Source organism: Hemitrygon akajei, chromosome 6, assembly GCF_048418815.1.
Source record: "Hemitrygon akajei chromosome 6, sHemAka1.3, whole genome shotgun sequence".
Classification (NCBI taxonomy): domain Eukaryota; kingdom Metazoa; phylum Chordata; class Chondrichthyes; order Myliobatiformes; family Dasyatidae; genus Hemitrygon; species Hemitrygon akajei.
The window spans coordinates 60465204-60479421 of record NC_133129.1 but is presented as its reverse complement, the minus strand read 5'-3'; the positions used below and the strand labels follow the sequence as shown (position 1 = coordinate 60479421).

At 34.0% G+C, this 14218-nt stretch overlaps 1 protein-coding gene across 8 annotated transcripts in view; it reads left to right on the top strand.

The window, feature by feature from the left end:
• LOC140729083 (multiple PDZ domain protein) overlaps positions 1 to 14218 on the top strand; it is a 224435-nt gene that overhangs the window by 119634 nt on the left and 90583 nt on the right. For 5 of the 8 annotated variants that reach the window (XM_073048416.1, XM_073048413.1, XM_073048414.1 and 2 more), the window contains 6 exons: positions 575 to 679; positions 2523 to 2609; positions 5452 to 5629; positions 7381 to 7491; positions 10340 to 10444; positions 14075 to 14146. In XM_073048416.1, the coding sequence (XP_072904517.1) occupies positions 575 to 679; positions 2523 to 2609; positions 5452 to 5629; positions 7381 to 7491; positions 10340 to 10444; positions 14075 to 14146 (658 nt within the window). The remainder of the gene's footprint in view (positions 1 to 574; positions 680 to 2522; positions 2610 to 5451; positions 5630 to 7380; positions 7492 to 10339; positions 10445 to 14074; positions 14147 to 14218) is intronic. The other 3 variants (XM_073048418.1, XM_073048415.1, XM_073048419.1) reach the window with 3 other exon arrangements.

Sequence of the window (14218 nt, the reverse complement as noted above, 5' to 3'; positions counted from 1 at the left end):
GTTATAATGATTGAAGTGTATCTGGATAAATTTCAAATTTTGTTTTGTTTTAAAACTATGTTTTCATAGTTACTAACTTAACATGGTTACAATTGTGAAGATTCAGTGTTTTTTTCTACATTTGACCGAAAGGATTTCAATTTTTTTTAGTCTGACTTCATTAAATGGTTTACCTTGTAATTTGAGCAAATTCTGTTTGGGTACAAGACAAAAACATGGGAAATATAATGACTGTGAGATGTTGCCAATTTGATTTTGTAATAAAATTTATCTATTTAAAATATGGTATCATATTTGTTTTTACTGTCTTCCCAAGCCAACAAATTGACAGTGTTGCTGTTAGGTCTTCACTCACAAACTAAGCTAGATTTTTTTATTTGTAAATTCAAAATGTCTTTAATTTATTTCAACCCAATAAATGTACTGTCTTATCCAACTGTCAGCAGAACATCTGAAATAGTTTTATTTTCTAAATAGAATTGGAAAATTATGATTTAAAGAACCTTTAGTTCTCTGTCCTCGTATAATTTTTCAATAATTTAGTTTTACTTTTTCTTGATCTTATTTCTTACAGTGTCACATATGTGTCTGCGGAAGATCTGGTCAAATACAAGACAATAATGAATCAACAACTTGAGGAAATTACTGAGGTTGATGATTTATCACTTCCACCTGTCAGGTAATACCTAATTCATTTTCAGCATTCAGACAAAAAAGTTAGACTTAAAAGTAAATTTGTATTTTTAGACATACTCTATTAATAAATACGTCTACACATTTTAGTTTTTGTTTTACAGTATATAGACTTCTTGAATAATTGTAGTTTGCAACCCAGAAATTTAAGTAGTATATTTACCATATCAAATGTTAATTATGAATTTAGTAGACTTAATTTAATAATTGATTATTCTAACAAGTTTGTTTCATCTCATAGTTATTCGATATTCTTGTTCCTTTCCATGCCAATTTGTATAATCTTATCTGTCTGTAAGCAGACAGGCATTTTATTTTGTCAAAGAAATGTGAAAGTACTGCATGGTATAGCCATTCCTTCATTTGTAGCCATCGATGATGGTAGCCTAGGAATCCGTTGTGGGCTGGAGGTTGAATTTAAATGGTCAAGTTTGTAAACAAAACTCATACCCTTCGATGACTCTCTGTAGTAAAGGTGCGACACAGCTTAGAAATTTTTTCTATTGTCCTTGTACTGGCAATCCTCATAAATAACAGCCAGCTTTCTTTTGAATTCTTCCCAGCTAACTGAGGTGACAACTGCAGTCTTAATGTTATGTTTGCTACAGATCTGTCATTCAAAAACCTTCCAGACGAATATAGTACTTGTGTCAGTAAAATCAAGGTTCTATATTCTTGACATATATAAATTAGACGCTTTGAGTTTAAAAATATTTATAAGTATCCATTCATGTAGTAAGTTATTAATTTCTAGAATTATTTCTGTTTCTCAATAAATCCATTTTGGTAAATATGGAAATAATTCATTTGGAGAGAACAAAAACTAGTAACTACTCTGAAAACCATTATCAGCTCAGGATCATAATCATTTTTGCTGCTTTTTGAACAGTTAGAACATTTCAGCTTTGCTGATGGGTATTTCACACACTTAACCAATTAAATTGTGACTAGCAACAAATGCATCCTGAATTGTATATCTTGGTGTATGTTCATATTGAAAGTGCTTCCTTGCCATCTTGTTTACCCTTATGAAAATTGTGAAAATTAGCAGAACTGTAAGCTTCGGCATACTTCAGATGGAATACTCCATAAACTGGTGCAAAATACATGAAACCTGAAGAGAAATGCGGAAAATTGTTTCACTTTCTAAATCATTACAAGAACAGGTTCAGAATTTCAACTTTAATCTAACAAGTTTAATGTAATCTTTATAAATATACATATTTTGAGATAGCATTTTTTGTTATGTTTTCCTAATGGTTTTGCTACAGTCACTGAAACAGCTCCTACATAATGACATCTTTAAGCTTTATATTCTTGCTTTTCTTTTGTGTTACGCCAGTGTGCCACTTCAGTATAAAGTTTCAATTTGTATTATCTGACACTCAAAATTAATGCTTGTACAACATGCAGATGTGTTAATCATGGGCTGATCTGACAATCATCCTGCATGGAGTGGGCAAGACTGAATATTTGAAATTACATTGGTGGTCAATTAAGGTCTACTATTATATTTGTTATAATATTTCTTCTGAAATTTTTAACTGAACAGTCTCCATTTTCTGTGCAAAGCGCAGCATAGAAGCGTACAGCAGAGGAAATGGTCCTTCTATTCCACCTCATCCGTGCTGACCTTGTTCCTTTCTATCCTTATCTTACTAGGCCCCTACTCCTGTACATCTTTCCAATGCAAGTACCTTTGCAAATGCCTTTTATGCATTTTATCTGCTGTAATTGTATTGGGGAGAAAAAGGAAGTGAACTCATTTGACATGTATTTTGTCACTGCTTCCAAAATATTTAATTAAAAAATCAGTGTTTCTGTTTTAGTGCTGATCTGCCTGAGAGAGAGGAAGGTGAAGGAGAAGAAAGTGAGTTACAGAATTCATCATATAACAACTGGAAACAAGCTCGTCGGTACGTAAATTTGTTCATCCAGAATTGTAGAAGAGTATTGACATTAGGAATTAAGAGTGCCTTTCTTCACTGTTAGCTAACTTGCACAGGGACATATGCAGCCAAGGGAAAACGTTATGCCACCCACGTGCTCTCACCAGCAGTGGAAATGAGGGCTCCAGTGGGTATAAACAGTGGTAAGAGGCAGAATCTTTCCAATATGTACATCAACTCAGATGTTTCTGAAATTGTTGAGTTTGTGTATTGAAGAAGCTGCAAAAAGCATTTTTCAGTCTTTTCTCGGTGTGCGAGACAGGAGGGTGGAGTGTTATAGATGTTTGCCCCGTTTGTAAAAACAAAAAAAAGGGTTGAGGAATAAAGCTCATAACTTTAGGCAAATCTTTTTATGTAAGTTGTAGGAGTCATCTAGTAATCATTACCAAGGACAAAATTAATCCTGTCTTGGAGAACTATGTATTTTGTTCTCAGCATCAAGAGACAAATAGCTTTCTTCTGAGCTATAGAACTTCATACTTTATCAAGCCCATCAGGAACATTCATGTGTATATCAATCATCTTCATTAAATGTCTCATTGGAGTTAATCAAGCATTATTTGAGTAAAATATTTAAAGTCAAGTTTATTATCATATGGACAAGTACATGTATGCACAGGTGCAATGAAAATCTTACTTTCAGTAGCATCACAGGCAATTGTGTTCAATAAGTACCATTCACAAGATAAATATGAATAAAGTATAAACAATTTTTGCAGAAGGAACACACTAAGAACAAAGAAGTCTGTTTTAGTGCAAAGTGATCAAAATGGTCATGATTGCTATTATCTATTAAGCATATTTTTTTAAAGTGACAGTTTAATTTTACCTTCAGTTAGTGTCTTCAAAAAGTTATTCCCAATAATAAGCTGACTGGTGCATGGTTTACTGATCTTGCACCTCCAATTTATTCAAGGGTACAGGGTTTCTAATTCCATGGCATCATAATTCTATCTAAGGAGATTTGAACAGGTTCTCCACAGACTGTCAGCAATCTAATATCTGTTCTATCTGGACCAATTGACATTCCTACTGTGAGTGTTACCAGCATTATAAATATACCTGTTTCATCTATTCTCATGCCATCAATCCCTCAGCTGCAGCTTTTCTTGTCATGACATTGGCAACATCCTACTTTGATGAAATCAGGTATAAAGTATTAATCTAAAACTTCATTTCTTCACTTGCAGCCTTTTGATCACCCTTTTACCATGATGTATTTGTCAAATTAGAAATTGTATAATAAACTCCTACAGTCAGCTTTTCTCAATTATCCTGTGTATTTTGTTAGCTTTGTTTTCAACTGTTCTAGCTGTTTAATGTTGATAATTTGCACTTAATTTTATTTTTATTTACATACTATTTTCATTTTATTTCATTTTAAACTAATATCTAAAGGACAGCAGAAATTTTGGGTTCACTTTTTATCCATTGTAGAAATTGGTCAACTCTGATTGTTACATAGAAACATAGGAAAACCCTACAGCACAAAATGCAGGCCCTTTGGCCCACAATGCTGTGCCAAACATGTACTTACTTTAGAAATTACCTAGGGTTACCCATAGCCCTCTATTTTTCTACACTCGTTGTACCTATCCAGGAGTCTCTTAAAAGACCCTATCATATCTGCCTCCACCACCATCGCTGGCAGCCTATTCCATGCACTCACCACTCTCTGTGTTTAAAAAAAAAATCCTACCCCTGACATCTCTTCTGTATCTACTTCCAAGCACCTTAAAACTATACCCTCTCGTGTTCTTTGAATGTCGCCAAATACTTAATCGTAGTTTTATCAAACGCCACTTACTTATAGTCCATTGGATTCCTTTTCACACTCCCTTGAAGTAAGCCTCTGTATGTTTGATTGTACTGCTTCTGTAGTGTGGAAGCACTGCGTGGACAAGTTGGGCCAAGGGCCTGTTTCTCTGCTGTATCACCGTGTGTTTGTGTCTATAAATAATAAAGCCAAATCTAGTATTCAATAAATACTAGATTGCTAATATTTAGATGTCAGGATTCCTTTCGAAAATGTTCAGCCAGGGAAATTTCTGTATTGAATTGGGACTTAGTCTAAAGCATGGCATGAGTTGAACCATAGAACATTACAGCACAGAAACAAGCCCTTCATGGCTGTGCCAAACCATTTTTTTGCCTAGTCCCACTGACCTGCACCTAGACCATATCGCTCCATACCCATCTCATCCATGTACCTGTCAAAGTTTTTCTTAAATGTTAAAAGTGAGCCTTCATGCACCACTTCATCTGGCAGCTCATTCCACACTCCCACCACTCTCTGTGTGAAGAAGCCCCCCCTAATGTTCCCTTTAAACTTTTCCCTTGTCACACATAACCCATGTCCTTTGTTTTTTTTTCTCTCCTAGCCTCAGTGGGAAAAAGCCTGCTTGCATTCACTCTATCTATACCCATTATAATTTTATACACCTCTATCAAATCTCCCCTCATTCTTCTACACTCCACGGAATAAAGTCCTAACCTATTCAACTTTTCAATTCGGTAGAAATTGCTTATTGCACTCCAACTTTTAACTTCTCCCAATTCACCTCCAACAGTGGAAAAACCCTTCACTTTCCAAATATTAAACATAGCATTCTTTTGTTTGACTAATGAGCTTTGATAACAATTCAGTTGACTACATTTAAATTTGTTTTAGCTTTCCAGTGTCTGCAATATTTTCTTACTGCATTGAAGTTCCAGTGACTGTATAAATTCTCTGTGGTTTTTAATTTGTTTGTTTTTACCTGATTTTAGTAAGCTCAGGGAAATATATTTTTTTATTTTTGAACTCTAGTGTGGAGCTATGGCGTGAACCTGGAAAGTCCTTAGGAATTAGCATTGTTGGTGGAAGGGGAATGGGTAGTCGTCTGAGTAATGGTGAGGTCATGAGAGGAATATTCATTAAACATATTCTGGAGGACAGCCCAGCTGGAAGAAATGGAACATTAAAAACTGGAGACAGAATTGTTGAGGTATGCATTTCATATCCCTATTTGCTGCTTCAAAATATATTGCTATATTGTTGAAATTTAAGTCAGGAGCACTGGCTGAGAATTAACACTTTAATATATGATTCTAAGGTTTTAGAAAATATTTTTCAAAGATAAGTATCAATGGAAATAATGAAATACATTAATTCCAAAATCAGAAAATTCTTTTCAATGAAATATTAATATCTATGATTGTTCGGGAATGGAAAAGAAATTAGTAACTGAAATGTGACTTTACTGTAAGGTGCATGCCAAAAAGTGGCGAGAAGTTGTGAACACAATAAACTGAACTTCGTATTGCTGTTTATTTTGATTAATGTGGTACCCTTGTCACGTGACTGGGGTTGAAGTTATACTGGACTTGAGGTAATGGTCTTGTGATGGTGGAGTGATGTCATTTTCCCGCCAGTAGAGGTCATGTGACAGGTTTTTTTTACAGGGTATAAAAGGAAGACCCACCCTGTCAGGTGGGGCAGTTCGTGGCGGGATTTGCCAAGGTGACTTCATGTCCCTGCGTGATTTAATGTGATGACGCAGTTTAGTTGAAAAATGAAGTTTTATATAATGCCTAAAGTTTAAAAGTTCATTGCCAGCGGTTTCTTTGCTGGTGGAGAGTGAAGATAAAAGTTTGGAAGATAAAAATCGAGGAGAACCGATTTTCGACGGTGGAAAGTTCGACCTTATTTGATCCTCTTTCGGAAGGATTTCGTTGACTATTCTTGTTGTTAATCCCTGGGATGACCAGAAAGGATTTGAGAATAGTGTGGAAGGAAGGTCAGTGCCTTTAAGCCGTTATATTTTATAAAATTCTTCGTGGGAAAGTTCGACGCCGGAGAATCGAAGGACATCGACGTGGAAAAGAATTTAAATCGCTTTAAAAAGTCTCTCCTTTTAAAAGGACTGTTTACTTTCGGCATACCGCTTTAAAGAACTGTTTTTTTTCAATACCGCTTTAAAGACTGTTTGGAATTGCAGCGCTATTAAGAACTGTGAATGTGTCGCACAGCAGCTGTTTTCCGGTGACGTTTGAGTTTGTTTACTTTTGAGGGGGTTTGTTTTCAGTGTTTAATAAAAGTGTTATTTGTTATGAAAACCCTTGCCTAACTCATCTATATTTATTGTTGCCTGAATACGTAACAATGTAAAATGAGTAAATTTCTCCAAATTAGTGAGGGCAGATTCAGAATTCTCCAGACCCATCACTGAAACTATTAATTTGGTAATTTCCTGAATGGAATTGTACCCATTAAACTTGAACTCAGTTATTTGCAGGATTTGTTTCCTTTAGATGTTTGTTAATACACATAATTTCTTATTAGGTTGTTTTTCTGTCTATGTAGTTTTACCTTGATAAATAGAACTGATGTAAATGAATGTTACAGCACATTGTATTAGCTCTAATTGTATTGTTTCTAACTGCTATCTGATATCTAGTACCATCCTAAGTGAGTAAATTCAAGTTCAGCAGTAACTTCCTCTCTCTTTTCCATGGTTGCCTAACTTGTCTGAGTCTCTATGTAAAGCAATACTCCCATGTGCTTTGAGTTACTGACCATGTCAAGTTGTAGTTAAGCATGTGTGAGTTGTTTTGAAAAGAGAACATGCATGAGAGAAATTAAGCCTAAATTGAAAGCATGAGGACCTATAATGTTATTTTAGGGGGGGGATCTATGATGTTCTATATGTTGTAGTGCAGAATTTATTTTTAAATTCATTGTCTCACATTTTTGCAGGTAGATGCAGTTGACTTGCGTGATGCAAGTCATGAACAGGCAGTTGAAGCTATTCGGAAAGCAGGCAATCCTGTGGTGTTTTTGGTGCAGAGTTTAATAACCAGATCTCGGGTATGTAAATTGAAAAGCGTGGGAGGAGATAGGAAAAAGTACTTTGCACTAAATTTTAATCATCAAAACTGGAATCTAACTTAGCAGGTTTATTTGCTCAATCTACTTTGCCTATAGGTTTTATTCCTGCTATTATGTCTCTGCTGAGTATTCTGTGTTAAGCAAACAGGATTATAGTGAGCCAAAAACCCTGCTGGGAATACATTGGGGTTTGCTTTTATTTCTAATTTTCTATTTTTATTATTGCTGCTCTCCTAACTTTTCCCCCCACTCAAGACAGCCTTTTTAAGATCTGTGTCTAATATTTTTTTGCTTGCAAAATATAAAATTGCATTTTCTTAAACAGTTGAAGCAGAATAACAATAACCCATGTAGTTGCTTTTTGGTTCAGACTCATTTTAATTTAGTTTTTGACTTCCTCTTCCCTCTGAAATAAAAATTGGCAGTGTTTGCTGGATAGGATGTAGTAACAAGGAGCTATATTAAATTGGAACACATGACAGCAGTAGTTTCAATCTGCAGTGCTGAAACAATTGTGGAGTGTAGGGACTTTGTAAGTAAACTGTGCATGAATTGACATACTAACACTAAAATGGAGATGTGCTATTCTGGCAAATATTTAAATGGTAAATGGAAACTACAGTTTTAAAGAACAGTTAGCAGATGATAGATTAAATATTGTGGCAAATTGATTCTTGAAATATAGGCATTACCTAATCCTGGCTATAAATCATTATTTGCTTTAATAAGTAAAAAAATAAATATATATATAATTTATTTGAAGTAGATTCTGCATTAAAATTTTATTTGTTTACCATTTAATTGTAACTATTTTCCAATATAAATATTAGAGCCAATTATAGAAAGTCTTGCAAAATAAATTTTAGAATTGCAGCAACCTTACTTCATATTGTTGGGGAATGCCCTGAGAAGCTTCAAATGGTGATAATACTAAAATTTAATAATCTGAGGTGCACAGAAAATCTTTAAGACAGCATATAAACAAAAGGCTTTGATTATATCACGTGAGCATATTCTGTAGTTTCATTGCTAATATACTCGATAATTTATTTTGTTAGACTTACTTGGGTTGCATAAATTGATTCATTAGCCAATACAACAATTTACAGTAGTGAATTAAATGTTATTCCCTTTAACCAAAGTTTGTTTATTTTAGTTTTGAATACTATCAATTATATTATGTTTTACTTAAAATATTTTATCTAGAATATCATAAATTACATAATGTATATAAGCATATCTGTGGAAATTGATAGCTCTAAATGTCAGAGATATTATGCCAGAATTGTGAATGATGTATTCGGCAACTTTCTATTAATATTTGTGTTAAATTGCTTAATTCTTTTTTATTTCTGCTCAATTACACCATTTTTCTTCATAGCCAAATTCCTAATAATTGTTGATTATTATTTGCTCCAATCCAAGCCTCTTCACTCCTCCAAGTTAATAACATGATTCTAGGGATAGTAGCAAAGTTGGTTGAAAGTCATAGACTCCATTATTTAAAGCAGTGTGACCTGGTTAATTTGTGTTTCATTTTCCCCAAATTAAACAGGAAACAAATATTAATTAAACATAAATGCTTAATTTCTCAGAACTGTTTAATATTCCCAGTGAAATTTTTGAAGATAAGTTTTAGATCAAAAATATAATATAAGCAGCTGGCTCATTGTTTCCACGTTCCTGTTGAAGGCTTTTTCTTTGCTTTGGAAAGATGCTTTCTTTAGAAATGCCTGTGTTATGGCATTCAGATTATCATGGAGAAACATCACGCTGTAGGACTTGTCATTTTAATGAGCAGTAGCTATGTTGATGAAATTAGGTGTGAATTATTTTGTACTAAGTCCTGATACCTGTACAACTATTGAAATTCTTTTAGTCAAATGCATCAATTTAGTCAGTAACTTGCATAACAAGACTTTAAAATATTTAGGTGTAAGGACAATAAACTGCTTTCAGGACTGGTGGTGACCTGGAGTAGATACAGGTTAACTGATTTATGTCTTTTGCATGAAGAAACAAAATACCTTTATGAATATCAAAAGCATATAATAATATTTGGATGCCCAAATCTGATTAAAACCTGTTTTAATAAGATTATCAATTTTAGAATTTTAAAAACATCTGTACTTAGGTGTAATGTAAATGCTGTTCAACTTTCTAAATATTTCGTTTTCTATGTTACATTGCTTTGTAATCTCTTAGAAATTGAATGGAGTAATCTACATTTGGGTACATAATCATTCAAATTTTGTTGTTAGAATGTAATAAGCTTGTAAGGTTTAAAAAGACGTTATACTAAGTTTGGAGTTAAAGACTAGCACTTGATGAAATTCAAAAATGTCTTTATTAGATGGTGAATCAATCATAGCAAATTTTTTTACAGAGTTAGAAAATCTTGATAGAACTCGGAGAAATGTCCTCTAAATGAAAACTCGTTTTAGTTTTATGTAATTTTTTCTGTACGTCTATGATTTCTAAAACATTCTTGACATTAAGTAAATCTATTTCTGAGAAGTTGAATTCAGTTCGCCATACTGATTCCAAGTTTGGATTAAGAGAGAGATCAGATTTGTTTATTTAATGATGTGGTTCATATTTGTAGTGGTTATGTACATCCAATGGGAAGTTATTTCTGAAAGTAATGTGGGCCAAGGCAACATTAAAAGAATCCCTTGTCCTCTAATTTTAGTATGTGGAGTGTGATTGATGAACTCATTCTTATACCTGTTGGTTAATGCTGGCTTGGATCTTGAGGTATTTGGGATTTTCATGCTTTGTGTGTGCTTCAATGTAGATTATGACTTGACTTTTATCTTGGTTTCAGAAACAGCCTTTGTCTTTCCTGCAGTCTAACCCTTTGCCTGAATCAAGCAACAAGAGTGGCAGTACTAACACATTTGCTGACTCTTTTCAGACCCGCATTAGACAGGTTGGATGATGCTTGTGTGTTCTTTTTTCTATCTAAGAAACTTTTTGATTGCTTGTGTTTGCTATTATGTAATTACTCTTCAAATTTTTAATTAATTGCTGTGTGTTACTATTATAACATCTTTAAAATCAGTACTCTATCCTGGTTCCATATATATTCTTTCAAAATTAACACTGGGAAAATAATCGAGCTCGTTCTGATGGGAAGTTAGTTTTTACATTGGGTTAAAGTTTTTGGGAGATTTTGTTCAGAAGCATTGCAGGATGTTATGTTGGAAGTATCCCATCTCTGCTGACAATAATGCTGCTTTGTAAAACCAAATTGGACTGTCTGAACTGAGCTCTGTGAGGAAATAAATGTACATCTATAAACTTGTTGAGAAATATTACCTGTACGAGTAAGGGGGTGGTGGTGAGGTGGGAAGGGATGCTGATGGAAACTCTATTGGTTATACATTGATAATCATGCACACAAGAAAATATTTAAAAGAGAATTAATACTTTAAAGGTTCTGTTGTTGGAAATAAATGAAAATATAGCATACAGTAAACTGAAGTCATACAAAATTAAATTGCAAGTTATGGATTTTTTTTGTGGTAGTTGATCCAGATGGTTGGTGCAAGGATCTGGATCCTTTATCTGATGTAGCTGTATTTTTATGCTAGAAAGGAAAATTTTGCCTTTTGTTCTTTACACTCATTGAGGTAATGTTTTGTGTAGAGACCAAAAGGACATGTTTTTTCTTTTTCTTATAGAAATTGATCTAGAATATTTACATATAGGGAGTTTTTAGGATTATGTTTCACCTTCTCCAGAATAGTAAATTGAGACAATAGAGCTGATATTTGAAAACAGGTAAATAATTCTCATACATGTATAGGCTGTCAATGATATAGGAAAGTGGTGGAAGCTGATAATATTGATTCATTCAATGCAAAATGTATGCATTTATATTGGAAAACAATAGTGTGTGAATAAATTAAGATGATTCATATGTTAAATGCAGTGAGCTTGGGAAGAAAAGTTCATTTGGGCCTGCGATTCCAAAGCTCTCCATCAAATGGTCCCTGCCGGTGTTTGGATCTGACAAAAACTAATTGAAAGATTGTATTAGTTAACAACTCAATTAGTGTGTAGAGTACTATCAGAATTGTACAAATTTAACCAGAGAGACCTCAGATTTAATATACCCATAACTGTGTTCCTCTCCTACTCCCATCATCAATATTACAGTACAGATTTATTTATGAGTAGTGAATTATGTGAAGTAATAAAATTGAAGCTTATCATTTCTTTGAGGAGGAATATTAGTAAACTAGTCAACCTCTTGAATATACTGCTACCAGATTAGCTCACAGCTGGTATGAACATCAATGCAATTTTTTCGTATTTGATCAAGTAGAATCTAAATAAAAGTGTACATATTTCAATTGTTATTTCTATTACCCAGCATTACTAATCATTTAGGAAAGGAACTCCAGAGTTCCATTGCTTTATGATAAAAATACAATTCCTGGTCTTACTCCCATATAAAAAAAACAATGTTTTTCATGAAGAGATTGTTTCTCTTTATCTACCTGTATTTTTGAAGCATTTTAAACAGATGATTAGATCAGCTATCAGTTTTCCATATTTATGGAATCCAAAGGAGGCTTAATGAAGTTGATCCCATTACTTAAACTGTAAAAACATTTTGGTAAATTACACTGAATTCTGTGAGGCTAGTATTTTTTTCTGAAATTTGACAGCAAAACTGCAAGTAGAATCTATATGGGATCAGACGACAGCCTGTACAACCAAATATAATAGATTTGAACTCCAAACCCCTTTAGAATAAAGGCCAATGTTCCATTGTTCAAATTGATTACTCTTTGGTTAGAAAATATTCTGATTTTTTTTTCTTTCCTTTTTTCAACTGTTTTTCCAAAATTGAAATCTGTTGCATTGGTTTTGCCCTGACTTTGCCTGCCTTTGTCATTTATACCTTCCCTTTCACTCACATTAATGTCCTTAATGTGGTTGTACAACTGTGTTGCTGCCTTCAGGATGTTGGTGTAAATGATGAAAACTTTAAGCCCAGTGGTCATATTTTCTCCCAGGGCCCTTGATAATTACTCCTCACCTTCACTGTAGTCATTGACTCAATTTACATTCCCAAAGGTGTAAGTGCTTTCTTTAATCTCTTTAATAATTCTTTAATATCTGACCCTCATGATGACTACCTGTAAGTGAGCCCTCAGAGCATTCTGCTGTTCTCTGATAATAACAAATCATCTTCTATCTCAATTCCTGACTGACTTTTACCTTACCCAAACAAACTTGAGTTACTCTCCACTTGTAACTAAAATCCACTTACTCAATATTGAAGCAGGATCCAATTATGAAGCTTCAGGTCTTCAAGTGGTTTGGCTACTCATTGAGTATACTCTGTAAATCATTGAACATTTTTTTTTGTTAATGTTAAGGTGGTTTGGCATCCATGATTTTAATTATTCATTAAATTATTTCCACATTATGAAATCAAAGATAGAAGGCTGTCTAATGTATCAGAGTGAAAGCAATCTGAAATACAAAATGATCGTTTTCCCCAGTATTTCAAGTTCCTGCACTTCTTCTGTATTGTCCAATATAGTACTGGGTGAATAATGGTTGAAAGATTGAAATCATGGTCCCTGGCATCCACTGCAAATTTTCTACCTTATTTTAGACCATGAGACCCCAAGACATAGGGGCAGAATTTGGCCATTTGGCCCATGTAGTATTCTCAACCCCATTCTCCTGCCTTTTCCCTGTAACCTTTCACACCCTAACTAATCAAGAACCTATCAACCTTCACCTTAAATACACCCAATGACCTGGCCTCCCTAGCAGTCCGTTGCAACAAATTCCACAGATTCACCTCCCTCTGGCTAAAAAAATTTCTTCTCATCTCTGTTCTAAATGAATGCCCTTCTTTTCTGAGGCTGTGCCCTCTGGTCTGACACTCCTCCACCATAGGAAACATCCTCTTCAGATCCACTTTGAGTAGGCCTTTCAGCATTCATTAGGCTTCAATGAGATGCACCCCCTTTCTTCTAAACTCCAGCAAATATAGATACAGAGCCATCAAACGCCACTTATATATGAACCCTTTCATTCCCTAGATTGTTCTCATAAATGTCCTCTTATCCTTCTGCAATGTCAGCACATCCTTTCTTAAATAGGGGCCTAAAACTGCTCTCAATACTCACAATAGTTCAATCTGATTGAAAGTGTAACTTAAATACTACCGTTTCACATGGTTCTAGCTTGATAGATTTATTATTAATATTCCACTTCCAATAGCATTATGCATTTTAATAGAGCTGTATGACTTAGAATGTTGAGAAGGCTTTCTGTCAAGTTCCCTATGTTATGATCTATATTATGAAAATAAGTTCAAGGTTAGCAAATCATCTTGATGTGGTCTTAATTCCTATTGACAGAGCAATGACTTGCTGGATAAATAAAATTGTTTCAATGAACTACGTTATCAGTGATTATTATTCTGTTTTAGTTCTTCCTTGATAATTTAATGATAATTCACAAGTAACCATCTGACAATGAGGAATTTTGTCCTCTCACCAAACATCTGTTTGTTTTATTACCTTAGGTTTCTGCATATCAAGCTAGGACTTTTCCACGCCCTTTCCCAACTAACTCATTTGCAATCAATCCATTTAAGGTTTGTCTTATACCACTGGGTTTTTAGATAGCTATTCTGTGCTGTAAATTACATGTGAATGTTTTTGTTAAA